Source organism: Eschrichtius robustus, chromosome 9, assembly GCF_028021215.1.
Source record: "Eschrichtius robustus isolate mEscRob2 chromosome 9, mEscRob2.pri, whole genome shotgun sequence".
NCBI lineage: Eukaryota > Metazoa > Chordata > Mammalia > Artiodactyla > Eschrichtiidae > Eschrichtius > Eschrichtius robustus.
In genome coordinates, this window is record NC_090832.1 from 16,350,050 (window position 1) to 16,377,107 (window position 27,058).

Genomic DNA, 27,058 nt, shown 5'->3' on the forward strand with positions numbered 1-27,058 from the left:
TACTAAAGCACTCTTAAAATTATTTTTTATCGTCATAACCAGTACTTGAGGTAATTTTGTAGATTAGGAAATAGGCACAACTAGCATGTCCTGACTATACAGTAATCCTTAATGGAGCCAGAACTATAACCCTAAGTCTTTTAACTTATAAATCAGTGGAGTTTTTTCCCCCTAATACAGTAGTCTTCCCTTATCCGTGGTTTTGCCTTCCAAGGTTTCAGTTACCCATGGTTACTTGTGGTCTGAAAATATTAAATGGAAAATTCCAGAAATAATTCACAAGTTTTAAGTTGTGTATCGTTCTGAGTAGCATGGATGAAATCTTATGCCATCTGGCTCCATCCCACCGAGGAAGTAAGTCATCCCTTTGTCCAGTGTATCCCTCTCATTAGTCACTCAGCAGCCGCCTGGGTTATCAGATTGACTGTCATGATATTGCAGTGCTTGTGTTCAAGCAGCTCATGTTTTACTTAATAATGGCCCCGAGGCGCAAGAGTAGTGATGCTGGCAATTCGGATATGCCAAAGAGAGGCCGTAAGGTGCTTCCTTAAAGTGAAAGGGTGAAAGTTCTTGATTTAATAAGAAAAAAAAATAGTGTGCCAAGGTTTTAAGATCTACGGTAAGAACGAATCTTCTATACATGAAATTGTGTAGAAGGAAAAAGAAATTTGTGCTAGTTTTGCTGTCACACCACAAACTGTAAAAGTTATGGCCACAGTATATGATAAGTGCTTAATTAAGATGGAAAAAGCATTACATTTATACAGTAAGATATTTTGAGAGAGAAATTATGTTCACATAACTTTTATTACAGTATGTGGTTATAATTGTTCTTTTTTTCTTTTTCTTTTGGCCGCAAGGCTTGTGGGATCTTAGTTCCCTGACCAGGGATTGAACTCGGGGCCCTTGGCAGTGAGAGTATGGAGTTCTAACCACTGGACTGCCAGCGAATTCCCATAATTGTTCTATTTTATTATTAGTTAGTTGCTAATCTTTTACTGTGCCTAATTAATAAATTAAACTTTGTCATAAATATGTATGTAAAGGAAAAAACATAGTACAGTTGACCCTAGAACAATTTGGGGGTTGGAGTGCCAGCCCTCTGTGCAGTCGAAAACTGGCGGAGATAACTTTACAGTCAGCCTTCCGTTCTGCATCCTCGGGTTCAACCAACCTCCAGGTCGCGTTGTACCGTTTTTTCAACTATTTGTTGAAAAAAATCCACATATAAATAGACCCATGCAGTTCAAACCCATGTTGTTCAGGTGTCTACTGTATATATAGGGTTGGGTACTATCCGAGGTTTCAGGCATCCACTGGTGGTCTTAGAAGGTATACCCCGCGATTAAGGGGGTGCCTGACTACTATACAGGGTACTGCTTTATCAGTCACTTTATAGCTTTGTTTATTTTTTCTTTTATTTAGATCGTAAAAATTTTAACATTCCTGGGGACTTCTACAAAGGATCTTTTTCAGTTTTGCTCAAGGGAAAGCTCTGAATCTATCAAGTAGCTCTTAAAGAAGTCTTTTGTGTGAGTTACATATATAGATGTTTTCATGAAGAGGAGTGAAAAGCCAGAAGGATATAGACAAATGAGGCCTAAGACCTTTCCTGCCAGTAACTACACTGGCAGCAGCCGACAAATGCTGCAAGAAATTCGGGAATCCCTTAGGAATTTATCCAAACCCTCCGATGCTGCTAAGGCCGAGCATAACCTGAGTAAAATGTCAGCTGAAGATCCGCGACAAGTCAGGAATCCACCCAAGTTCGGGATGCACCATAAAGCCTTGCTGGAAATCCGAAACTCTCTACAACCATTTGCAAATGAAACAAGTCGGAGTACTTCAGAAGTTAATCCACAAATGCTTCAAGACTTGCAAGCTGCTGGATTTGATGAGGTAAGGATTTTTAAAAACAAAAGAAAGGATTTTTCTTACCTTACGCTACATAGCACTTTTTAGGTGACCTCCCGTCCAGATGTTTCCTTTGAGAGAATTTAACTATGTATAGAAATTTGTATATTCTATCAGCAAAGAATGTTGTTTACAGTTTCATTAATTATTAAAACAAAATAGTTATTATTTCTTTAGCTTTCTCTGTGGTTCTGAGATTTAAAAAGTCAAGTCATGAAGTCAGAGTGGAAGTGCAGGTGAGGGAAGCCACAAGTGAGGGCAGGGCAAGGACATCTGTCTGTGTGCGGTAGTTTCCCTGGTGAGCCGAGTGGCTGTTGTAGAAATAAGGGCCCTAAGGGGATAAAGTTTAAGCTTATACTACAGAGAAGGAAGAGGGCCAGAGACATCATTCAGCACTTGCGCTCACAGACCTCTCAGACTCAAAGCTTAACTTAACAAAAACTAAAAATTTACTTGTTGATCAGTCTCCAAGAATTTCAAGTTTTTTTGGTGAAATTTCAGTTCGTGTCAATTATGCTAAGTCTTTAATATTTACTTTTAGAACTCATTTTGAAGGTTTTCATAGTCTGTTTATTACTTAATTATATCCATTTCGCTTAGGTTACTAATAAAATTTATTTTCCATGATTACATAGTTTAGATGAATATTTTAGATAGCAGAAATCATTTTAGGTAAAAATTGGCCATGGAAATTGTAACTAAATGTGAATAATCAAGCATTGATTCCATTTTCTTTCAGAATGATAGTAACTTTTTTCCTTATTATAGAAGTAATATCTATTCCCAGTTAAAAATTAAACCGTGTAAGGAAGAAACTAAAAATTAGCTCCACTACACAAAAATAACTACCCTTAAAATTCCTTCACCTTGTTAATATTTTAGTGACCATGTTTTCAGATATCTCTGTATTTAATTTTAAAAATGAGAACCGAAGTATGCATTATAGTAATGGATTTGAAAAGGGAAATTTATAACTAAACTAAGAAGAAAAAAAAGTATTCTTTCTGGCCCATTCTCTTCACTTGATTAATATTATTTCTTATTAATTTTATATTTAAGTGTTCTAAATATATTGGATTTGCGCCAGAAAATATATGGGGGTGGGGGAGGAGGAGAGATCCTGGGATGTTTTCCTGGTTAGTAGTTGGAGGATTAAGGAAATGGCTTGAATGGAGAGTCTCTTAGAGTACTTTCTTCCTAATCCTTTAGCCAAAAGGCAAAGAATAAAGAGAAGGCTGAATCATTGGTCTTATTCTTTCCTCTTACATACTGCTAGGGAAAGGGAGTTTAGAAAATCACATGGCTGTAAAGGCCCTTAAGTGGTAATGTGTATGTCAGATAAATCACATCAGTAAATATGTATTTATGGAGCTCTTACTGTGTGTGAACCCGTCAGTCAGGATAGGGAATCATACCAAAGATGGTCTATACCTTTAAGGAACTTAAAAATTTTTTCTAATGTAAACAGTTTTAAGAAGTGTAAGACATTGGTCAGTGCCCTGTTCTTTATCTGTTGGCAATAATAACAATAATTGCTTTGCATTACAAAGATATGTTAGCTTTACTGCAATCACACATTTCAAAATTGTTTACCTTATGACATTAATAGCCCCTTAAGCGAGGTTGCTTTACTAAAAGCATTTAGACATTTATCAATCCTCATTTATCCAAATAACGAAGGAATGGTATTATTTATATTCACGGTGATATAAAGAATATGGCAATTTACTTCTTCTACCTCCTGAATCACTCATTCTGGTAGCTTCCCATTATGTTGCAGAATTTGTTTAAGATCCTAACTTGGTACTTCAAAATTCTTATCTAGTTTTTGCTTTTTTTTTTTTTTTTTTTTGCCACACCACGCAGCTTATGGGATTTTAGTTCCCTGACCAGGGATTGAACCCGGGTCCTCGGCAGTGGAAGCGCACAGTCCTAACCACTGGACCACCAGGGAATTCCTTTCACTTCATTATTTTTATCATTTCATAAACTCTAATCTATTCCTTTAAGTATGCCAAGTTCACGGCAGTTGCAATTTTTTGAGAATGTTTCTGGTACTCTATAAAATTAAAACCTTAAATATTTCAAGATTAATTTCCTCGTAGGACTAAATGTTAAAAATTAAGGATTGATGCATTCTTGGGGCACATAAAGCTATAATCACTGGAGTGTATTTTTGTTTCTAAGCATGAAGAACAAAAGCATGATAATGTGGACATAATGTTTTCTTAGCACATAAGACTTCTATTCCAAAGTTACTGATTTAAGGGTGCTCTTTTTCACACTGGCGCTAAGACCCCCACTTAAGGAACACTTGGTTGATATTGTTACCGGTGTAAAAAATATTTTAACATACAGCAATAAAATTAAAAAATAAAAGCCAGCATAATCACCACCAAAATCACAGGCTGAACTTCTAGTGCATTTAACGATATGGTTCCTACAGTGTTGAAAAGGAACGGTGGGTGTCAGTTTTCTTCCCAGCTGAGATAGCACTGCCGTGTGGCAGTAGCGTAAGTGCAGTACAGTTCACTTGCTTTAACCGCTTTTAAAGTTAAGTGCTCCCTGGTGAATTGTAATTTGGATGATTTGTATTATTTTAAATTTGCACATAAAGTGAGACTTACTAATCCTTTGTATCTCACTACAAATTTGCAAAGTCTAATTGGCATAAAATGTGACCACACTGTACCTTTTTATCAGTTAAGGATTGAGTTTGGTTGCTTTTAATGAAAATCCAAATAATCATGCTTTAAACAAAATAGTGACTCAGTTTATATAGCTAGCATCGGTTCAGTCTCTTAAAAATATCAAACTACAACTCTTAACGAATCTCTTGAATTTTCCTTCTTGATGGCAACATGCTCTAGCACAGGTGTCATATCTATTGTCTAGGAAACAGGGTACAGGAGGGACCAGCACCTAAATCAGGGATAACAACATTCTTCCAGAAATCCTTGGTTTTTGTCTCATTGGTCAGAATTTTCATGTGGCCGCTGTAGCTATAAGGAAAACTTCTTTCAAAAAAATCCTAGTAACTTTTTCTAAAAAAAGGAGACTAGGTCTTGAGTAGGCAACAAGTCTCTGCCGCAGCCTTTTTTTGCTTGGCCTCAGTCATCTCCAGTCATTTTGAGTAAGAGGATCATCTATCAATAGCCTGGTCACCCATTAGTCTTATTAAGCCATTTCTCATTTAAAAATATTGTTTGAAATACTAAATCCTCTAGGGCAAGTAAGAAGCTGCCTCCCTCTTGAAAAATGTGTGTCAGTATACTTTTTGCATGTTAGTGTATCATTTATGTTTACATATAAAATAAAGGACACGGAACAGAGCAGGAGGACAACGCGTATCTGAGCTCCAGGCACCGTGCTTTTACATGTTTCCTTGTTTAATCCTCACATCAACTCTGAGTGTATTACAGATGAAGAAACTGAGCTCTGAAATGTTAAATAAGTTACGAGAGTTCACACAGTTCTAAAGTGGGGCACATAAATCTCCAATCACTGGAGTGTATTTTTGCTTCTAAGCATGACAGACAAAGCACAGTAATGCAGGGCTGCCGGAACTCAACCTCTTTGGTTCCATTCGATTCCAAACTCCGTGTTTTTTCTATCATACCATGTAGCCTCCTAAAGTCTTCATCAAATAATCATATAAAGTCTGAGTGTTTTTCCTCTACCATTTGTCCCATATTTATGTCCTCATAAATAAAATTCTCTGAAAATGTAAACTCTAAGAAAGTAGGAACCAGAACTACATAGCTCTTTTACTAGTAAACACAATGATAAAGATGCTTAATAAAATACTTTAACAGTACGAAAGAGTGGTTTCCAGTATGTTGATTGATACCTTTTTAACAATCTGATAGTCTCTGTTTGTTTATATAAGAATGAAATTCAGAATGAGAAATTCAGAAGCATGTTGTTACGATTGTATCTGGGAAAAAACCCTAGAAGAAAACAGTAATACATTACATAAAGGTGAAAATATTAAAGAAACATTTGAAGGATTTGAGGGTTTGTTTTCTTTAGTAATTTGAGATTATATGGATTTTTATAGTTTTACTGTGCTGTACAGTATATCCTTGTAGCTTATTTATTTTATACATAGTAGTTTGTACCTCTTAATCCCCTACCCTTATCTTGCCCTTCCCCCCAAAGTAGTTTTACAAACAGGACATTAATATTTTGGCTTGGGGCCTTGTTCTTCAAAATTATGAATTTCTCCAGTGGAAGTTACAGTGTTGTTTCCTTCTTACTAATTATAAGATTTAAATTTTATTTCTGTTTTTAAAACTTCATACCAGGATATGGTTATACAAGCTCTTCAGAAAACTAATAACAGAAGTATAGAAGCTGCAATTGAATTCATTAGTAAAATGAGTTACCAAGATCCTCGACGGGAACAGATGGCTGCAGCAGCTGCCAGACCTATTAATGCCAACTTAAAGCCAGGTGATTAATCAAATTTTTTCCTAGTCTCTTGTTTTATAATACTTAAAAATATTTCAGTATATAAAATGTTTTGTCTTAGAAATTGTTAAAAGCATCACGGTAAGTGAAAGCCTCAAGCTAGAAAAATAACATTATAGTGTTACACCAAAATGAATTTGCAGATGGGGCCCTAAAGTTACATAGGTAATTCTGATAAGCAGCAGTCTAGGTTGAGAACTGCTTGATTGCTTATAATGCAACTGAAATATTTTTCTTTTTAACCATAAATATAATTCAGACTATTCCTTTTTTATGTATATAATCTTATTGTAAAACATGTTCATCATAGAATATTTAGAAAGTAAATAAGCGAAAAGAAAACACCACTATTAATACCCACAAGATTTTGGTATGTTTTGTTTCTCAGTCAAAAACTGGAGTGGGTTTATATGTGCGTATTTTGATTCTTATTGTTTAAGCAAAAAATGGGGTCATACTAAAACCTACTTTATTCACTTGGTATACCATGTATAACTTTCCTTGTTATTAAATGGCCTACAGAATACTTAGCTACAGTAAGGTAGACTTATCACATATGTTATTTAACCAGTCTCATCTTTTGACATTTGCCTTGTTTCCTTTTTTTTTCTTTTTTTTTTTGCCATTATAGACAGCACTGCAGTAAATTCCCTTGTACCTAAATCTTTGTACATTCCTGATGATTTGGTAAAAGTAAATTTTCAAAGACTTGCATAAAGTTTTTCTCATAGACATACCTCATATTATTGTGCTTCACTTTATTGCACTTCGCAGATATTTCAGTTCTTACAAATTGAAGGTTTGTGGCAATCCTGCATCAAGCAAGTCTGTTGGTGCCATTTTTCAAACAGCATTTGCTTTTGCTCACTTCATGTCTCTGTGTCATATTTTGATAATTATCAAAATATTTCAAACCCTCCACCAGGAAAGATTATGACTTGCTGAAGGCTCAGATGATGGTTAGCATTTTTTTTAGCAATAAAGTATTTTTTAATGTATGTACATTGTTTTTTAGATATAATGCTATTGCCCACTTATTAGACTATAGTATATATATGTGCATATATACATATATATATAAAATGTAAACATAACTTTTATCTGCACTGAGAAACCAAAAAATTCACATGACTTACTTTATTGCAATATTCACCTTACTGCACTGGTCTGGAACCGAATCCACAACCATCTCCATCCGAGGTATGCCTGTATTGCTGACCAGAAAGGTGTTACCAACTTATTTTGTCCCAATCAGTTTAATATGAGAATGCCTATATTTGTAAATCCTCGGCATTATCCTTTTTGTATATTTAATGGTTGTGAAAATACTATGATTTTACATTCACATTTCTTTGATCACTGGTGAGCTTAAACATTTGTTTATTGATTATTTTTAAATTGACATTTTAATTCTTTCTTAATCTTGTATTTGTCTTTTTTAATTGATTTGTAAGAGGCCTAATTTTTTCATTCTTTCATTCAGCAAATTTTTCTTGATCAACCACTATTTCAGGCCCTTTGCTTGGCATTGGATATAAAGTTCTTGCCCTTTTGTGGAGTTGAGGTTCTAGTAAGGGAGCTCAAATACACAAATACATGTAGAATTACAGCTATGTAAGTGTGAATGAAGAGGGGACAGTTATGTGGTACTATGGACTTATATAATAGAGGGATTTTTGACCTGATCAAGGAGATCAGAGAAAACCTTCCTGTGAAACTGATACTAGAGCTGATATCTGAAGAAAGACAAGGGTTAATGGGGATGGGTTTCATGAGGAAGCGTGTTCCTATGCATGGCTTGTTTGGCAGGTTTTGATGTCACATTCGAAGAAATGAAAGTGGCTAGAACGCTGAAAACAAGAGTATAAGATATGAATGGAGAAGTGCATAGGGGCCTGACTATGCAGGACTGTCTATTGATTTTGTCCTAAGAGCAGCAGGAAGTTATGGAAACATTTCAAGCAGGGTAATGACATGATTAACTTTGTGTTTCAGAAAGATAGCTGCAATGGATGAGAACGGATTAGAGAGAGCAAAGGAGGGTGTCTGGATAGACTTGATAAGAAATACAATTCACAGGAAATGAAGGTAATTTGGACTAGGGAGATGGTGGTGGAGAAAATTGAATGAAATAAGAAAGAGATAGGAGGAGTAAAATTGACAAGGACATGGCAATAGATTGCATATGGTGGGTGATAATGGAGTGGGATGACTCTTAGGCTTTTGGTGTATAAAAATGGTTGGTGATACCTCACATTATGAAAGGGAACGCTAAGGGAGGACAGGATTTGGTGGAGAAAGATCATAAGTCTGGTTTTAGACATAAGGTTTAGTTAGGTTCATTGGGTTATCCAAGTGAGGATGTCCCATTATTTTGCAGAACTTGTTCAGGATTCTAACTTGGTACTTCAAAATTCTTATCCAGTTTTCGCTTCTTTTTTTTTTTTTTGCCACACCGCACGGCTTGTGGGATCCTAGTTCCCTGACCAGGGATTGAACCCGGAACCAGGGTGATGGATGATTCGACCATGTGGATGTTGAAGTTATAGAATGTTGTCAGGGCTTAGGGTAGAATGCCAAAAGTTATGGGTGAATGAGGGCGAGCAAGTAGGTGTTCATTGGGTGACCATTAGAGGAATGAATGTGGCCTCCCACAGATAGCATGAGCTTCCAAAGAACTGGCTTTTTAAAAACAGTTTGCAGAAATAACAATGATCTAGAAACACAAATGGAGAGCAAAGAAGTGGAGTTCCACCTTTTAGCCCAGTTTATTTTTAAAGAAAACCTTGATTGCAAAGGACTGAAAGGAAAGTAATGTCAGCAGACGATAACCAGCTTTAAGGACGTGGGGGGAAAGCTTGGAGCAGAGGTTAGTGATCGAGAAGCATTTGCTAGTTATAGAACAGAGCACGTCTAGAGGGCAACAGTGGGAGGGTTTAGGAAGTGGAAGAACACAGAGAACTTTATGGGAGGTGCAGAGCAGTAGGCATGGCAGTATACTTGAGGGTTGCAGAGATTTCGTCTTAACTGGTAAAAGCTGGGAGAGTGACTTCGTGCATTTGGCCTCAGCTGACTATCCGAGGAAGGTGAGACTGAGCCTGTGGTCAGAGGACTTGTCTAGCTTGCCCAGAGTGATGACTTTCCCTGAAGTCATAGACCCAAGATGCTGCCCAGCCTAGATGAAATAGAATGTTAAACTGTACGTTCTGAATATTTACCAGGTTTCTTTCATGTGTTATTAAATGTATTTTCTCCCAGGATGATGTTGAACTTTCAAATTTGTGGGTGCTTCTTGTTTTGTTTTGAATGGTGCTAAGTGTTTTATGTATTTAAATCTATCAGTCTATTACTGTATGTTCTCTACCTTTGTCATACTTGGGAAGACCTTCCCAGGAGGTATAAAGAGGTACCCCAATATTATCGAATGTTCACTGGTTTTCTCCTAGTACTTGTGTGGTTTCATCTTTAACATTTAAATGTTTAATCCTTCTGGAATGTATTATTTATATGTATCGTATCTTATACGAATGTATTTTATATATATTTTTTAAATGTATTATACTTTTCTTAGTGACCAGACTATTTTAAATACTTCATTTTTTTTGGTATCATATGTTTTCTTGCCTGTTTAATTTATTTGGAAATTCCATTAAATAGAGACTTTGTAAAATCTCTACCTTATTTAGTGTTCAGCTAGTTATCCCCTACTGCCTTTTCTTGTTTTAAAAGCCATACTGAAATGTATTTAAAATTAGTGTTATATCTATCAAAATTACAAATGGACACATCCTTTGGCTCAATAATGCCATTTCTAATAATTTGTCTACTTAACATATATATGAAATGGTATCTGTACAAAATTCTTCATTGCTTTTTGTGGGGGAGGGGTAAAACAAAAGACTGGAAACAACCTTATCAGCCATCAGTAGGGAAACTGATTAAGTAAATTTGGGTACATCCATACAGTGAAAAACTGTAATAACATTTTTTAAAGGTAAAGAAACACTTTATGTACTACTACAGAATCTTCAATTTTTTTAATGAAAAGACCCAGGCACAATAGCATATATAGGAGGTATACTTTTTTTTTTAATTTAAGTGTAGTGGATTTACAGTGTTAGTTTCTGATGTACAACAAAGTGATACAGTTATGCATATACATATTCTTTTCCATTATGGTTTATTACAGGATATTGAATATAAGTTCCCTGTGCTCTACAGTAGGACCTTGTTTTTTATCCATTCTGTATATAATAGTTTGCGTCTGCTCATCCCAACCTCCCAATCCAAGCCTTCCCCGCCTCCCGCCGCCCACCCACCCTTGGCAACTACAGATCTGTCCTTTATGTCTGAGTCTGTTTCTGTTTTTTAGGTAAGTTCATTTGTGTCATATTTTAGGTTCCACATATAAGTGATATCATATGGTATTTATCTTTCTTTTTCTGACTTACTTCACTTAGTATGATAATCTGTGGTCGCATCCATGTAGCCACAAATGGCATTATTTCATTCTTCTTTATGGCTGAGTAATATTCTATTTGTGTGTGTGTGTGTGTGTGTGCATTATATATATATATATATATATATATATATATATATATATATATATATATATATATATATATATATATATATATATATATATATATACCACATCTTCTTTATCCATTCATCTGTCAGTGGACATTTAGGTTGTTTCCATGTCTTGGCTATTGTAAATAGTGCTTCTGTGAACATAGGGATGCATGTATCTTTTCAAATTATAGTTTTGTCTAGATATATGCCCAGGAGTGGGATTGCTGGATCATATGGCAACTGTATTTTTAGTTTTTTTGAGGAACCTCCATACTGTTCTCCACAGTGGCTGCACCAATTTACATTCCCACCAACAGTGTAGGAGGGTTCCCTTTCCCTTTTCTAGTACTATTTACCTGTGTATTCCTAAAGTATCTTACTGATGACATTGGTTACCTTCAGTGACATTGGTTGCTTAAGGGACGGGGTGGGTGTCCTTTTGTACCGCTTGAATTTTGAGCTATGAGAATGTGTTACCTAGTCAAAAATAAATAAAATTTTAAAAGGTAAAATAAAAGCACATACTCAAATTTGATTTTTGTGATTCTTGAAAGAGAATTATCGTTTAGTAGTGTTAGAATTCCAAGCTAAATTTTTCGAAAGTAAGAGGTTAAAAAAACATGTTTTTTTTTGTTTGTTTTTGTTTTATTCCCATAGGGAGTGTGCAACAATCAGTTAACCGCAAACAAAGCTGGAAAGGTTCTAAAGAATCCTTAGTTCCTCAGAGACATGGCCCACCACTAGGAGAAAGTGTGGCCTATCGTTCTGAAAGTCCCAACTCACAGACAGATGTAGGAAGACCTTTGTCAGGATCTGGTATAACAGCATTTACTCAAGCTCACCCTAGCAACGGACAGAGAGTGAACCCCCCCCCACCTCCTCAAGTCAGGAGTGTCACTCCTCCACCACCTCCAAGAGGCCAGACTCCCCCGCCAAGAGGTACAACTCCACCTCCCCCATCATGGGAACCAAACTCTCAAACAAAGCGCTATTCTGGGAACATGGAATACGTAATCTCCCGCATCTCTCCTGTTCCACCTGGAGCCTGGCAGGAGGGCTATCCTCCACCACCTCTTAACACGTCCCCAATGAATCCTCCTAATCAGGGACAGAGAGGCATTAATTCTGTTCCTGTTGGCAGGCAACCAATCATCATGCAGAGTGCTAACAAATTTAACTTTCCACCAGGGAGACCTGGAATTCAGAATGGTAGTGGCCAGACTGATTTTATGATACACCAAAATGTTGTCCCTGCTGGCGCTGTGAATCGGCAGCCACCCCCTCCATATCCTCTGACCCCAGCTAACGGACAAAGCCCTTCTGCTTTACAAACAGGAGGACCTGCTGCTCCTTCATCATACACAAATGGGAATATTCCTCAATCTATGATGGTGCCAAACAGAAATAGTCATAACATGGAACTTTATAACATTAATGTACCTGGACTGCAAACAACTTGGCCTCAGTCATCTTCTGCTCCTGCCCAGTCATCCCCGAGCAGTGGACATGAAATCCCTACATGGCAACCTAACATACCAGTGAGGTCAAATTCTTTTAATAACCCATTAGGAAACAGAACAAGTCATTCTGCTAATTCTCAGCCTTCAGCTACAACAGTCACTGCTATTACACCAGCTCCCATTCAACAGCCTGTGAAAAGTATACGTGTATTGAAACCAGAGCTGCAGACTGCTTTAGCACCTACACACCCTTCTTGGATACCACAGCCAATTCAAACTGTTCAACCTGGTCCTTTTTCTGAGGGTACCACTTCAAATATGACCGTTATGCTGCCTGTTGCTGAAGCTCCAAACTATCAAGGTCCACCACCACCTTATCCCAAACATCTGCTACACCAAAACCCATCTGTTCCTCCATATGAATCAATCAATAAATCTAGCAAAGAGGAACAGCCGAGCTTGCCCAAGGAAGATGAGAGTGAGAAAAGTTATGAAAATGTTGATAATGGAGATAAAGAAAAGAAACAGATTACCACTTCACCTATCACCGTTAGGAAAAACAAGAAAGATGAAGAGCGAAGGGAATCTCGTATCCAAAGTTATTCTCCTCAGGCATTTAAATTCTTTATGGAGCAACATGTAGAAAATGTACTCAAATCTCATCAGCAGCGTCTACATCGTAAAAAACAATTAGAGAACGAAATGATGCGGGTAAAACCTCTTTTTAAAAATTTTTTATTTTTTTATTGAAGTATAGTTGATTTACAATGTTGTGTTAGTTTCAGGTGTACAGCAAAGTGAGTCAGTTATACATATACATATATCCACTCTTTTTTAGATTCTTTTCCCATATAGCCCATTACAGAATATTGAGTAGAGTTCTGTGCTATACAGTAGGTCCTTATTAGTTATCTATTTAATATATAGTAGTGTGTATATGTCAATCCCAATCTCCTAATTTATCCCTCCCCCCTCCTTACCCCCCTGGTAACCATCAGTTTGTTTTCTACATCTGTGACTCTATTTCTGTTTTGTAAATAAGTCCATTTGTACCATTTTTTTTTTTAGATTCCACATATAAGCAATATCATATGATATTTGTCTTTCTCTGTCTGACTTACTTCACTCAGTGTGACAATCTCTAGGTCTATCCATGTTGCTGCAAATGGCATTATTTCATTCTTTTTTACAGCTGAGTATAAAACCTTTTAAAATGTCCATTTTTATACTTGATTATGTATTTGCTTGTTGTTTATTTTAAAATACTGTGGTCCAGTATTTTTCTTTCTTTTTATCCTAAATGTATTATCAATTATTTAAAAGTCAGTAAACATTAAGTATTTTTGATTATACCATTTTATTTTAGCATTTCATGATTTACTCAGAATTTTTTATAATAAAGTTGTAATAAATTAAGAAAAACACAGTTTACAGTGTGTAGTTTAGGTATGCATAATCCCTTTAATGGAAATTGGAGCAAGGGTTTTTTCCTAGAGTTTACACATTATCTTACATTTTAAAATAAGCTAGAAATATCTGGGTCCCATCTCTTGATAAACTTATGAAACATTTTTATTTACAGTAGTTTTTGGGCTTGGGGGCTTATTCATCAGATTGGTCTTATTAGAAAGTGTCAGACACATCTCCTTTCAGTTATTTCCCCTTCTAATTTTATTTTTATAATGTACTAGAAAAATATGTTGAAATTATTAAATCAAACTACTAAAAAGGAGATCAGAATAATTAAACACTTTAGATTAATGTCTGTTGTTGAGTCCATGTAGATCTCTTCACTAGATATTACGGTGGTACTCTCATTATTATTTTTATCCTATGTTTACAGTTCAAAGGTTTGGCTCCTAATCTTACATCTAGTGCTCAAAAGCCAAGAGGCTTAAATTTGTGTTAAACTTCCTTATGAAACTTGAGAGAGCCATTCTTTTAAAATGATTTTTCTAAATCTGATTTTACAGTATAGTTACTCCTGCTATAAATTGAATTTTGTGAGGTGAGAAATACCATGATAACCTGTATGACTTATCCATATTTAGCTCTTAGGATTTCTTACTAAAGTCTGTCTGTATGTATTTTCTTAGTTTATTTTTCCTTTTTCCTCTTCACTTTCACTAATAGCTGATTTAAACTTTTATGGTGTTGGAAGCTTTGCTGACTTCTGTAGCCTCCATTACTGTGTAGGCAAGTAAGATTTTTAGAGAAATAGTTCTGTACTAAGTCTGGCATGCCACCCTTAAAAGATTTTGCATGCAAACGCGCATCCTAACAGAAGCATGAGGTTGCTATATTTTACTTAGTCTTGCATTTCTAGAATTATGCTCTACTTTTCAAATCAAATTCCTTTTCTATTTAAATTCTTAAGTTAATTCTTCATTAACTAGTCAAAAATGAACTATTCATTCCTTCTGAATCCAGGTATTCCATGTCTACTTAGACGTTGGTTTTTGTTTTTATCTGTTTTTTTGGTATCTTCATAAGTCACACTGACTATTCTTTGAAACATTCCAAAATATCTAAAAGATACCTTGTAATCAAAAAAGTTGTCCCTTTTAAATAATGTAGGACATACCCTTTGCATTTTGCGTTAGTGGTGGCTGTGAGTCCTACCCTTAGTCTAATGCCCTGAGAAAGATAAAAGGAAAGACTATTAATGAGTGGTTAGGTTAGGAAAGACATTCTTTTGTTCTTAATACATAAGTTTTTTAGAATAAATGAACCTGGAGTTGGAAGAATTTCTTTTCATGAAGGATAAAATGAGAAGAAGACTATTTGAGGCATAGGCATTCCACAAAGAGATGCATATAATGAAAGCAATCTGATTACGTAGTTTGGGATGAATATGCATGGAGAGATAGATGAGGGTGCATGTTAACATGTTTGGCTACTGCACACTGGGAACATGTTTTTTGAGTGCATTAGAGAAGAGTAGAAAGCTGACCATTGATATCATCTTCTCCTTGCTCTCTACAGCAGACTCTGCATATACACTCACCTTGTGTATCCTGTTAACTATTTCTTATGCTGCACTTTTGATAATTAATTTTCTCTGAAGTATATTCTAGATTTCTAACATGCTTTATTAAAAATTATTATGCATTTAACCTTTAAATATATGCCTGAATTTTTTCCAAGCGATTTCTTAATATTCAGTATAGAAGATAATTCCTCATTTAATATTTAGTTTATTTGCCTAGGTTGGATTATCTCAAGATGCCCAAGATCAAATGAGAAAGATGCTTTGCCAAAAAGAGTCTAATTACATCCGTCTTAAGAGGGCTAAAATGGACAAGTCTATGTTTGTGAAGATAAAGACATTAGGAATAGGAGCATTTGGTGAAGTCTGCCTAGCAAGAAAAGTAGATACTAAGGCTTTGTATGCAACAAAAACTCTTCGAAAGAAAGATGTTCTGCTTCGAAATCAAGTTGCTCATGTTAAAGCTGAGAGAGATATCCTGGCCGAAGCTGACAACGAATGGGTAGTTCGTCTTTATTATTCATTCCAAGACAAGGACAATTTATACTTTGTAATGGACTATATTCCTGGGGGTGATATGATGAGCCTATTAATTAGAATGGGCATCTTTCCAGAAAATCTGGCACGATTCTACATAGCAGAACTTACCTGTGCGGTCGAAAGTGTTCATAAAATGGGTTTTATTCATAGAGATATTAAACCTGATAACATTTTGATTGATCGTGATGGTCATATTAAATTGACTGACTTCGGCCTCTGCACTGGCTTCAGATGGACGCATGATTCTAAGTACTATCAGAGTGGTGAGTAAAATCATAAAATTTGTTTGGACATATTCATATGATTTATGATGCAGTAAAATATAAGATGGTATTATCCCTGGATGGGAGCCAGAAGTCCTGGGTCAGGTCTTGACTCCACTGGATAAATGTGGGTGAATCCTTTAGATACTTAGATTTATAAAATGAAAGAGTGTGCTAGAATTAATTATTTCTAAATATCATTAACATTTTTGAGTTAATCTCTTTACATTTTATTAATTTGAAATATGTCAGACAAATAACAATTTGAAAATAATTTTTAAATGAAGCCCCATACCCACCATTCAGCTTAAGAACTAGATTATTAGTACTTTTGAAGACCCTAAACAACCACTTCCTTTTCTTTCTTCCATAGGAGTATTTCAGAACTCTATAATCAGTTCTTTACTTTTCTCTACACTCTTATCACCTATGTATATATCCCTAAATAATTTATTATTTCATTTTGCCTACTCTTGAACCTTTATTTAAATGTAATCATTCTATATGTAGTCTTCTGTGTTGACTTCCTTTATTTGTTTGAGGTTCGTCTGTGTTCCTGCATATAACATTTATTTTCACAACTGTTTAGGCTTCTGTTGTATGACTGTTATACAACTTGTTTAACCTTAAACACTTTATGTACATGATTCTGTTTAATCTTCACAACGTCATTGTGAGGCAGAGTGAAGAAACTGAGGCTAAGTTAGAATAAGAAACTTGCCCATGGTCAGACAGAAAATAAGTGTAAGGGCTAGGCTTTGAACTCAGGTTTGTCTGCTTACAGGGCCCATGTTATTTCTTCTATACCACACTGCCTCACCAAGATCCCTCCAAGCACTAACGGAAGTGTAAGTCAATCTAACATTCGTTGAATACTTACTATGAGTAGGTACTTTACGTATTTTCTGATCTAATGCTTACAGCAATCCTCTGAGGTGAGTATAACTGGCCTCCAGTGCTTCTTGTGAACACAAGTAGATAGACATTAAATGGATAGAACTGAGATACTACTAGGAGTAGATCCTGAACCTACTTTAATATTCAGCTTAACATAATTTAATGTCTCCCCAGATTCACCTGAATTACTTGGGGTTCATCTTACAAACATGATTCTTAGGCTCTATTCCAGTCTTCTGATTGAAAATCTCCACTGAGGGTAGAAATTGTATTTTAATCAAACATCCTAGATGATTATTACAGTCAGGTTAATTTCAAATATTTTTTTTCCTAGATGATTTCATCCAGTCATGGCTTTAATTACTAGCTCTACATCAATGACTTGCAAATTTCTCTCTTCAGAAACAGCCTCTCCCTTTCACAAGGATTCCTAATAGACCTTTCAAACTTAACATTGCCAATAAACAACTCTTAATTTCTCCCCCTCCATATTTGTTCCCCCTCCCTTTTAGTAAATTGTACTACCACCACCCATCCTTGATTCTTTTTCCATACCCTCCACATCTAATCCCTCAGTAAGTCCTGCTTACTCCACCTCTAAATATATCTAAATATACCTTCAATCTGTTCACTTTTCTCCATGTGCACTATTACCATTACATATTACAGTCCAAACTTAACTGTAATAGCCTCTTACCTGATCTCTTTTTCACCCTTGTCCTCCCTATAATCTGTTCTCTATACAGCAGTTAAAGTTTTCTTTTTTAAACATTTATCAGACCTTTTCATTCTCTTGCTTCAAACTCTCCAGTATCTTCCCACTGTACTTCGAGGAAAAAGCAGACCATTTCTTTTGCTTGCAACACCCTTGTGCACTGGCTTCTGCTCCATTCCCCTTACTAACCACACTGGTCTTCTCTCTGGTACTGTTGTGATTGTGTAGGATGCCTTGCTCTGGTTTTCAGATGTTTGAGTTCCTCTTATTTTTTTTACAAATGTCACCTCAGTTGGTCTTCCCAAGCCACCCTAGAAATTTGCCATATCACCACCCCATGTTGATTCTCTGTATGGAATGCATCACTGTTTGTTATATATGTATTTGTTTGTTGTATTTCTCCCCTACAGAGAAGCTGCCTGAGAGAAGAATAGTGTCTTTATTATTATCGTTGTCATTTGCTGAATGAATGAAACACAAATCTAATTTGTTTGAAACTTTGTCCAGAGTAGTATTGCAGAGCAGTCTGAGTACCAAATTCTCAATCCTACCTACTTAGTGATTTTTACTGTCATCACTTGAGTAAATTACTGCATCTTAGGCTTATCTTTCTTAGTGTAAAACTTGTCCTATTGATATTTCAAGAGTGCAGGCTCTAATTATTAATAAACACCATCAGTGATTTGCCATACATTGCATCTCAGCTTGTCAACAAGGGGAAGCGTTGTTAACTCTAAACTATGACGTCAAAAGGTTAAACAGACTAGGTTTACTCTTGTTCTTGTTGCTTTTGTTTATTTATTTATTTACTATACAGGTGACCATCCACGGCAAGATAGCATGGATTTCAGTAATGAATGGGGTGACCCCTCTAACTGTCGATGTGGAGATAGACTGAAGCCACTAGAGCGGAGAGCTGCACGCCAGCACCAGCGATGTCTTGCACATTCTTTGGTTGGGACTCCCAATTATATTGCGCCTGAAGTGTTGTTACGAACAGGTAAAACGTTTGTTTCATAAATCTCAGTATGCCTATAGACCAGCTGAAACTTACATTAGAATATGGCTCGTTTCAGGCTTATAATAAAAGTATTAATTTTACAGTATAAATTGGTGATTTAATATTAATTTTGATTGTATTAATTCTGAGCACTTTTTAAAAAGTGCTTGTGAATAACCATAACTTTGGTATCTTATTTTAGGCTATACACAGTTATGTGACTGGTGGAGTGTTGGTGTCATTCTTTTTGAAATGTTGGTGGGACAACCTCCTTTCTTGGCACAAACACCATTTGAAACACAAGTGAAGGTAAGGTATAGAATCTATACCAAAAGAATTGTTATGAAGTCCCAATACCATACACCTTTATCAGTCCTTTACTTTGAGCATCTTAATCTAGAATTAAAGAAAGAACTTGTAAGGATACAGGAACCCACTAAAATTCCATGAGTGAACTCTTATCTCCATCATATCAGTGTTACCATACTCATATCCTTCCTCACTCATACACTACATTCAATATTTCATTCTCATAGAAGTTTTTAGTACCTTTTGAAGATGTATTCCAGTTTACTCTTACTACTGGCTGCTGGCTTTGTTTCCTTTCATGCACATTCTAGCCCCAAACTACTAACAAATGTCTGTATCTCCCTGGCACTTAAATGAAAAGCTGCTCACAATTTTGACCATAAATTGTCCCATTAAAAAACTCTTTAGTGGCCTTGTCTGTGGGTTAAAGTCCAAATTTGTCCTCAGTTCCTTTGTTCATACCATTCCCTCTGTCTGGAATGTCCTTCTTTCTCTCCCATGTTTCACAACCTTCCCCCCTTTCTGGTTCACTCCTGGTCATTTTAATCATTCTCTGAGAATGTCTTAATGTATCATCTTTTCTATGATGCTCTCCTCAAGTTACAACTTCTGTCATTGCATTTAATACATTATATTTAAAACTTCTTTTAGAATTTCTTTTATTACAGGTCTACTGGTAATGCATTCTCTCAGGTTTGTGTCAGATTTGTTTGAAAGTGTCTTTATTTTTCCTTCATTTTAATATATATATATATATGTAAGTATATGCATATGTATAAATACATACGTATTTGTGTGGGTGCTGTGTGTGTAAAAAATTGGATGCTTTCTCCCTAATTTCAAGAACAAGGCAAGGATGTCTATTCTAATGAGTCTTATTCAACAAAGTTCTGGAAGTCTTAGCCAGCGTAATACAGCAACAAAAAAAATTAAAGGCATAAAGATTAGAAAAAAATAAAAACTTGCTTTATTCACAGATGACATAATTTTCTATACTGAAAATCCCAGGGAATCTGTGAAAAACTCCAAAGAACTAATAAGTGAGTTTAGCAAGGTTGTAGGATATAAGGGTACTATGTAAAAATCAATTGTATTTCTATAGTCGAGCAATGAACAAATGGAAACTGAAATTTTAAAACAATACCATTTACAGTAGCTTCCCCAAAATGAAATACTTAGGTATAATATTGGGTCATATTATACCTATAATTCTATTAGGTATAAATCTAATAGAACATGAACAAGATGTGAATGCTAAAAGTTACAGACTCTGATGGAAAAAACCAAGATCTTAATAAATGGAGAATCATACCGTGTTGATGGATTGCAAGACTCAACATAGTAAAGCTATCAGTTCCCCCAAAACTAATCTACAGATTTCACTAAAATCCAATAAAAATTCCCAGCAGGAATTTTTGTAGGTATAGGTGAGCCAATTCTAAAATTCATATGGGTAGACAGAGAAACTGATAACAAAACAGGTTTTTTTAAATAAATTTATTATTTATTTATTTATTTTTGGCTGTGTTGGGTCTTTGTTGCGGTGCGTGGGCTTCTCATTGTGGTGGCTTCTCTTGTTGCGGAGCACAGGCTCTAGGCGCGCGGGCTTCAGTAGCTGTGGCTCACGGGCTCTAGAGCGCAGGCTCAGTAGTTGTGGCGCACAGGGCTTAGTTGCTCCACGGCATTTGGGATCTTCCCGTGTCCCCTGCATTGGCAGGCGGATTCTTAACTACTGCGCCACCAGGGAAGTCCCACAAAAACAGTTTTTTAAAAGAAGGACAAAGTTTGAGGAAACAACTACTTGATTTTAAGACTTACTATGAAGTTACAGTAGTCCAGACAGTATGATATTGGCAAGAGGATACACACACAGATAATGGAACAGGATAGTGAATGGGGAAATAGGACCACACAAATATGGCCATTTGTTCTTTGACAAAGGTACAAATGGAGAAAGGATAGTATTTCAACAAATGGTGATGGAAAGATTGGTCAGCCATATACAAAAAATACTGACTCAACATAAACCTCACACCTTACACAAAGATTACCTCAAAATAAGTCATAGATCTAGATAAAATATAAAGGCTATACTTTTAAAAGAAAATGTAGGAGAAAATCTCTATGGCCTGGGCTTAGGTGAAGAGTTCTTAGAAATGACATCAAAATCATGGTTCATTAAAGAAAAGGTTGAGAATTTGGACTTCATCAAAAATTAAAAACTTTCAGTCTGCCAAAGACATAGTCAAACAATGAAAAGACAAGCTACAGTTTGGGAGAAAATACTTGCAGGTCACATACCCAACAGCAGGCTTATCTCTAGACTATTTAAGAAGTCTCAAAACTTAAAGAAAAACAGCCTAATCCAGTGACTTGATAGAGATTTCCTTAAATGTCTGTATCAGAAAAGAAAAGCATGTCTCTCTCTTTAAGTATTCCTGAGAGGGTCAAAAGAAAGGCAGGCCTCTGGGCTGGTCCCTCAGGGAATCACCAAGACCAACCAAAATGCACAACCTCAAATTTTTGGAAGGCGAAGTCCTTACTGCCTACCTTGGCACCATACAGCCGTTGCAGGAAAATGGGCTGCCCTCTCCATAACCACAGTGGGGCTGAGGATGGAGAATGGTAGTTGGTTCATGCTCACTGCTATCTTACCAAGTTTTAGTAGCTTTTCCCTTCGTGAAGCACTCCCCTCGTTGCTCTTAGGGTCTAGTCAGATTCCAGAGTACCAAAATGGTTGATTATGATGAGAGTTGAATTTTTTTTTTCCTCAGTTTAATGATTGTTTTTGTGGAGGCACTGACCACTGAGGCTTCCTATTTGCCATTTTCCATGAGATCTCACTCTACTGTGTTTTTGACTATTATCTCTTTATATAGTTCTGTTAGAGGTTGCTCTAGTGATTACAAGATACATACTAAATTTTCATTGTCTATTTAGAATCAGTATCTTACCACTAAACGTTCAGTGTAGAACCTTACTACCATATAGGCCCCTTCATTCTCTACCCTTTGTGTCTTAGTTTCTTATACATCACATCTACATACATTTAAAACTTCATCCAGGACTTCGCTGGTGGTCCAGTGGTTAAGACTTCACCTTCCAAAGCATGGGCAGCTAAGATCCCACATGCCTCCTGGCCAAAATAAAAACCAGAACATGAAACAGAAGCAATATTGTAACAAATTCAACAAAGACTTTAAAAATGGTCCACATCAAAAAAAAAAAAGCCTCATCCAACAATGTTACAGTTTTTGTTTTCAACCATCAACTTATTTTAAAGAACTCAAGATGAGAATAGTCATTTGTATTTACCTAGATAGCATTTTCCTTGCTTTCCTGCATTCCTGATGTTTTACAATTCTTTCTATATCAATCCCTTCTGTCTGAAGAACTTCATTTAGCAAATATTTTAGAGCAGGTTTGCTTACAGGAGATTATTTTAGTTTTCCTTCATCTAAGAATGTCTTTATTTCACCTTCCTTAGGATATTATCACTTGGTAATAGAAGTCTGGGTTTCAGTTCTTGCAGCACTTTAAAATGTATCCACTTCCTTCTGTCCTCCATAGTTTTCTGATGAGAAATCTACAGTAATTCAAATCATTGTTCCCTCAAGTAATGCATCATTTTTCACTGGCTACTTACAAGAAATTTTCTTTAGCTTTCAGTGTTGTAATTATGATTTGTCTGGGCATGGATTTCTTAGGGCTTATCCTCTTTGGTGTCTCTTGACATCAAACAGCATCTTGAATTTACAGGTTTGTCTTTTATCAGATTTGGAGAATTTTCAGCCATCATTTCTTCAAATATTTTTTCTGTACCACATATTTTTTCCTTTTGGAACTCTGACACCAACGTTAGACCTTTTGGTATAGTCCCATAGGTTACTGAGGTTCTCATATTTTCAAACTCTTTTTCTCTCTGTTGTTCAGATTGTATCATTTCTATCGAGTTTTCTTTAAGTTCACTGATTCTTTCCTCTGACATCTCCATTCTGCTGTTGAGCCCATCCACTGAGTTTTTGTTTTTGTTTTTGTTTTTTGTTTTTTTAAGTTTTTAAAGTCATGTTTATTCACGTTGAATTTACATTCAGTAAAACTCACTCCGAAATTTAACAACTGCAATCACCACCATAATCAAAGTGTAGAACAGTTCTTCAACACCTGCCCCCCGCCCGAAACCCTATGTGCAAACTCCTCCCTGACCCTTAGGAATCCACTGGTCCATCTTCTGTCAAAGGGGTCAAATTTAATCATCAAAATAATCTATTATAGAAAAAATTGTAAGCACAAAAAAACAAGTTTTTTTTTTTTTTTTTAAAGGCAATCCCTGTGGGAGTGCTGCTTTTTTTTAAAAATATATTTATTTATTTATTTTTGGCTGTGTTGGGTCTTAATTTCTGTGCAAGGGCTTTCTCTAGTTGCGGCGAGCAGGGGCCACTCTTCATCGCGGTGCGCGGGCCTCTCACTGTCATGGCCTCTCTTGTTGCGGAGCACAGGCTCCAGACGCGCAGGCTCAGTAGTTGTGGCTCACGGGCCCAGTTGCTCCGCGGCATGTGGGATCTTCCCAGACCAGGGCTCAAACCCGTGTCCCCTGCATTGGCAGGTGGATTCTCAACCACTGCGCCACCAGGGAAGCCCAAAACAAGTTTTTAAAAGGATACTTTGAAACATACAATGTTTAGAATAGTCAAAAGAATGGGATTTAGAACTAACCTTTGTAAATTAAAGCAGCTGACAAAGTTGTCTTAAGATAGTTGTATTGCTAGGATAGCTAGTCTAGTTACTATGTTGAGCTTCAGGCTGGGGCTGCTTGGCAGAAAAATGATTTTAAATAGTTTCAGTGGAATTGAATTCTACAGAAATTCTCTATGGGGCAGATATATGTTCTTGCAGATCTTTGGCACCTTTTCAGAAGTTCTCCCCTGCTACCACCATGAAAGGGATAGTAAGCAAAAACCTCTACTCTGTATATATCAGTCATAACATGTTCAAATACATGTGATCTCCTCAAAAAGCTTTCAAGCACCAGCCCTGTTTGTCAGCATCTCGAACTGGACTGAGCCGAGTCACACGCCGAGGCCAAAAGGGTCCATTGAGTTTTTACTTTGGTTATTGAAGAGGGGGTTTAATTTTCTTCCCTACACAGCGCTGATAAGCTCATATATGAATAAGGAAGAATGAAATTCATTTATTCATTTATTTAACAAATATTTATGGAGACCTACCCCTTCCTTCTCTCCCTCCCTTCCTTCCTCCCTCCCTCCCTCCCTCATTCCAGTTTATTCAAAACAAGAATAAGTGTTTATTGAATATCTATTAATTATGTGCCAGGCAATTTGCCAAACACTGGGAAATGCAAAGACAAAACATGGTCTATAGCCTTATGAAATTTTATTATGTAGTAGGACACAAACATAAATAGATACCACAAAGTATTAGAGATATTATGCTACAAGGAAATGTATAGAACTGGGGAGGCACAGTAGAAAGTCATCTCTACCATAGGTTGAAGGTCTTAACAGAGGAGCTAAAACTTACAGTGAGTCATGTAATACGAGTATAAGTTGCCTGGAGAGGAGGGAATGGAAAGAAAGGTTATTTCCCACTGATTCATTATTAAAGGTGAGGAAGGTGAGGGAATTCCCTAGCGATCCAGTGGTTAGGACTCACACTTCCACTGCCAAGGGCCTGGGTTTGATCCCTGATGGAGGAATCTAAGATCCCACGAGCTGTGCAGCACGGCCAAAAAAATAAAGTAAAATAAAAAGGTAAGGAAGGTGAAATACCATGCAATTTATTTTAAAAAAACACTAATAGTCCAGTAAGATTTTTTCATTTGAAACTTGGAGGAAATTTTTGTTTTTCTTATTTATTTCTTTCCTTCTAATTTTTAAAAATCTTCCTTAAAGGTTATCAACTGGCAAACATCTCTTCATATCCCACCGCAAGCTAAACTGAGTCCTGAAGCCTCTGATCTTATTATTAAACTCTGCAGAGGACCAGAAGATCGCTTAGGCAAGAATGGTGCTGATGAAATAAAAGCTCATCCGTTTTTTAAAACAATTGATTTTTCCAGTGACCTGAGACAGCAGTCTGCTTCATACATTCCTAAAATCACACACCCAACAGATACATCAAATTTTGATCCTGTTGATCCTGATAAGTTACGGAGTGATGATAATGAAGAAGAAAATGTAAATGACACTCTGAACGGATGGTATAAAAATGGAAAGCACCCTGAACATGCTTTCTATGAATTTACCTTTCGGAGGTTTTTTGATGACAATGGCTACCCATATAATTATCCAAAGCCTATTGAATATGAATATATTAATTCACAAGGCTCAGAGCAACAGTCAGATGAAGATGATCAGCACACAGGCTCAGAGATCAAAAATCGTGACCTAGTGTATGTTTAACACACTAGGAAATAATTGTAATGAGGCTTTGCAAAAAGGCCTAAAACGCAGGGGTTTTTGAAGCTCTGAGAGTAAAATTATGCAAATGTAACAGAGCTATGTATGTGTGCTCTGTGTACAATTTTTTATGTTCCTAAATTATGGGAAATCCTTTTGAAATGTTAATTTATTCCAGCCTTTTTAATCAGTAATTTAGAAAAAAAATTGTTATAAAGTAAATTATGAGCTGAATATTATAGTCAGTTCTTGGTACTTAAAGTACTTAAAATAAAAAATAGTGCTTTGTTTAAAAGGAGAAGCCTGATATCTATTTGTACATATGCTAAATAATTTTTAAAAAAACAAGAATTTTTGAAAATTTTTTGAAAGACAGTTTTAGTTTTATCTTGTTGCTTTAACCAAATATGAAATATACCCCACATTTACGGAGGTGTTTTTTTTTTCTTCCCCCATAATTTGTTTTTGGAAAAAAATAAGCTATAGAAATGAAGCCATCATGGTGGTGAGTGTTCCCGGGCTAATGATAATCTGTATAATTCACATTTTGTAACTAAGAAATACAAGGTTGAAACAGTATGCTCAGCCAAATGAAAAACAGTGCAGTTTATCTTCTTTTCCCATCTGTGGGATATTTAATTTTCTAACATATCTCAGAAAATTACTGGCTTTGAAAGAAGCAAAGCACTACCATTTTTCTTTTGGTATTTTTAATGCTGCTTTCAGTTTTTAAAGGGAACAAAGCTGCCATAAATTAAAATTTTCAATACTAAAAGCTAATAAGATCTTTCATATTTTTACTTTGAAATTTTAAAAAAAGTTCCACATCCTAAGCAGAGAGATTATTTTCAGCTTCATATGAAACTTTAATTAGAAATTATTTGTGGGTACTTACTAGAAAAGTACTTTTTCTATATAGTGACAGTTTTGATTATGTCATCAGTAATGTTATAGTTTTCCTCTTTCAGAACAGAGATGCATACACAGATTGTTACTGGCAAAAGAAAACGTGGCTATTTGGCAATATTTTACCCATGGGCAGAGATTAATTGGTGAAAAAAATTATTATTTAACTCCTAATTAAGGTGGCCATTAGTAATTAGGAAAAAATACATAGTGGTCTTAGTAGAAAATTCAAAACCTCCTAACTTATTAAGGTTAAACAGTATGTTTTTCAGCATTACTATTATATATAATACTTAGGTATAAGGACAACTTGTGGTTTCATACCAAAATACATATAGCTTAACTTTTAGGAAGGGGGAAAGGGCTCTATTCTCACATTAGTAAAATTTGTATTTTATTTCCTGAAGCTCCACTGATAGGGAATTGTTTTATCAAAACAATATTTGTGGAGAAGAAGCAGAATTTTAGTGAATTTTCAGACTTATAGCTTTCTTCAAATAAAAGCTAATGGAATCATGTATGCAAGTAAAATTAGAGGCAAAGTTGTTCTGGTTGAATTGGGGAGAGCAAAAAAGATTTACTAGCTCACACTTCCCTC

At 35.9% G+C, this 27,058-nt stretch overlaps 1 protein-coding gene across 1 annotated transcript in view; it reads left to right on the forward strand.

The window, feature by feature from the left end:
• LATS1 (large tumor suppressor kinase 1) overlaps positions 1-26,298 on the forward strand; it is a 38,793-nt gene extending 12,495 nt beyond the window's left edge. The window contains exons 2-8 of the mRNA XM_068550758.1: positions 1,426-1,899; positions 6,222-6,369; positions 11,620-13,133; positions 15,632-16,214; positions 18,644-18,826; positions 19,029-19,135; positions 25,048-26,298. Coding sequence (XP_068406859.1) covers positions 1,558-1,899; positions 6,222-6,369; positions 11,620-13,133; positions 15,632-16,214; positions 18,644-18,826; positions 19,029-19,135; positions 25,048-25,557 — 3,387 coding nt within the window. The 5' untranslated portion in view covers positions 1,426-1,557 and the 3' untranslated portion in view covers positions 25,558-26,298. The remainder of the gene's footprint in view (positions 1-1,425; positions 1,900-6,221; positions 6,370-11,619; positions 13,134-15,631; positions 16,215-18,643; positions 18,827-19,028; positions 19,136-25,047) is intronic.
• Positions 26,299-27,058: the final 760 nt, after the last annotated feature.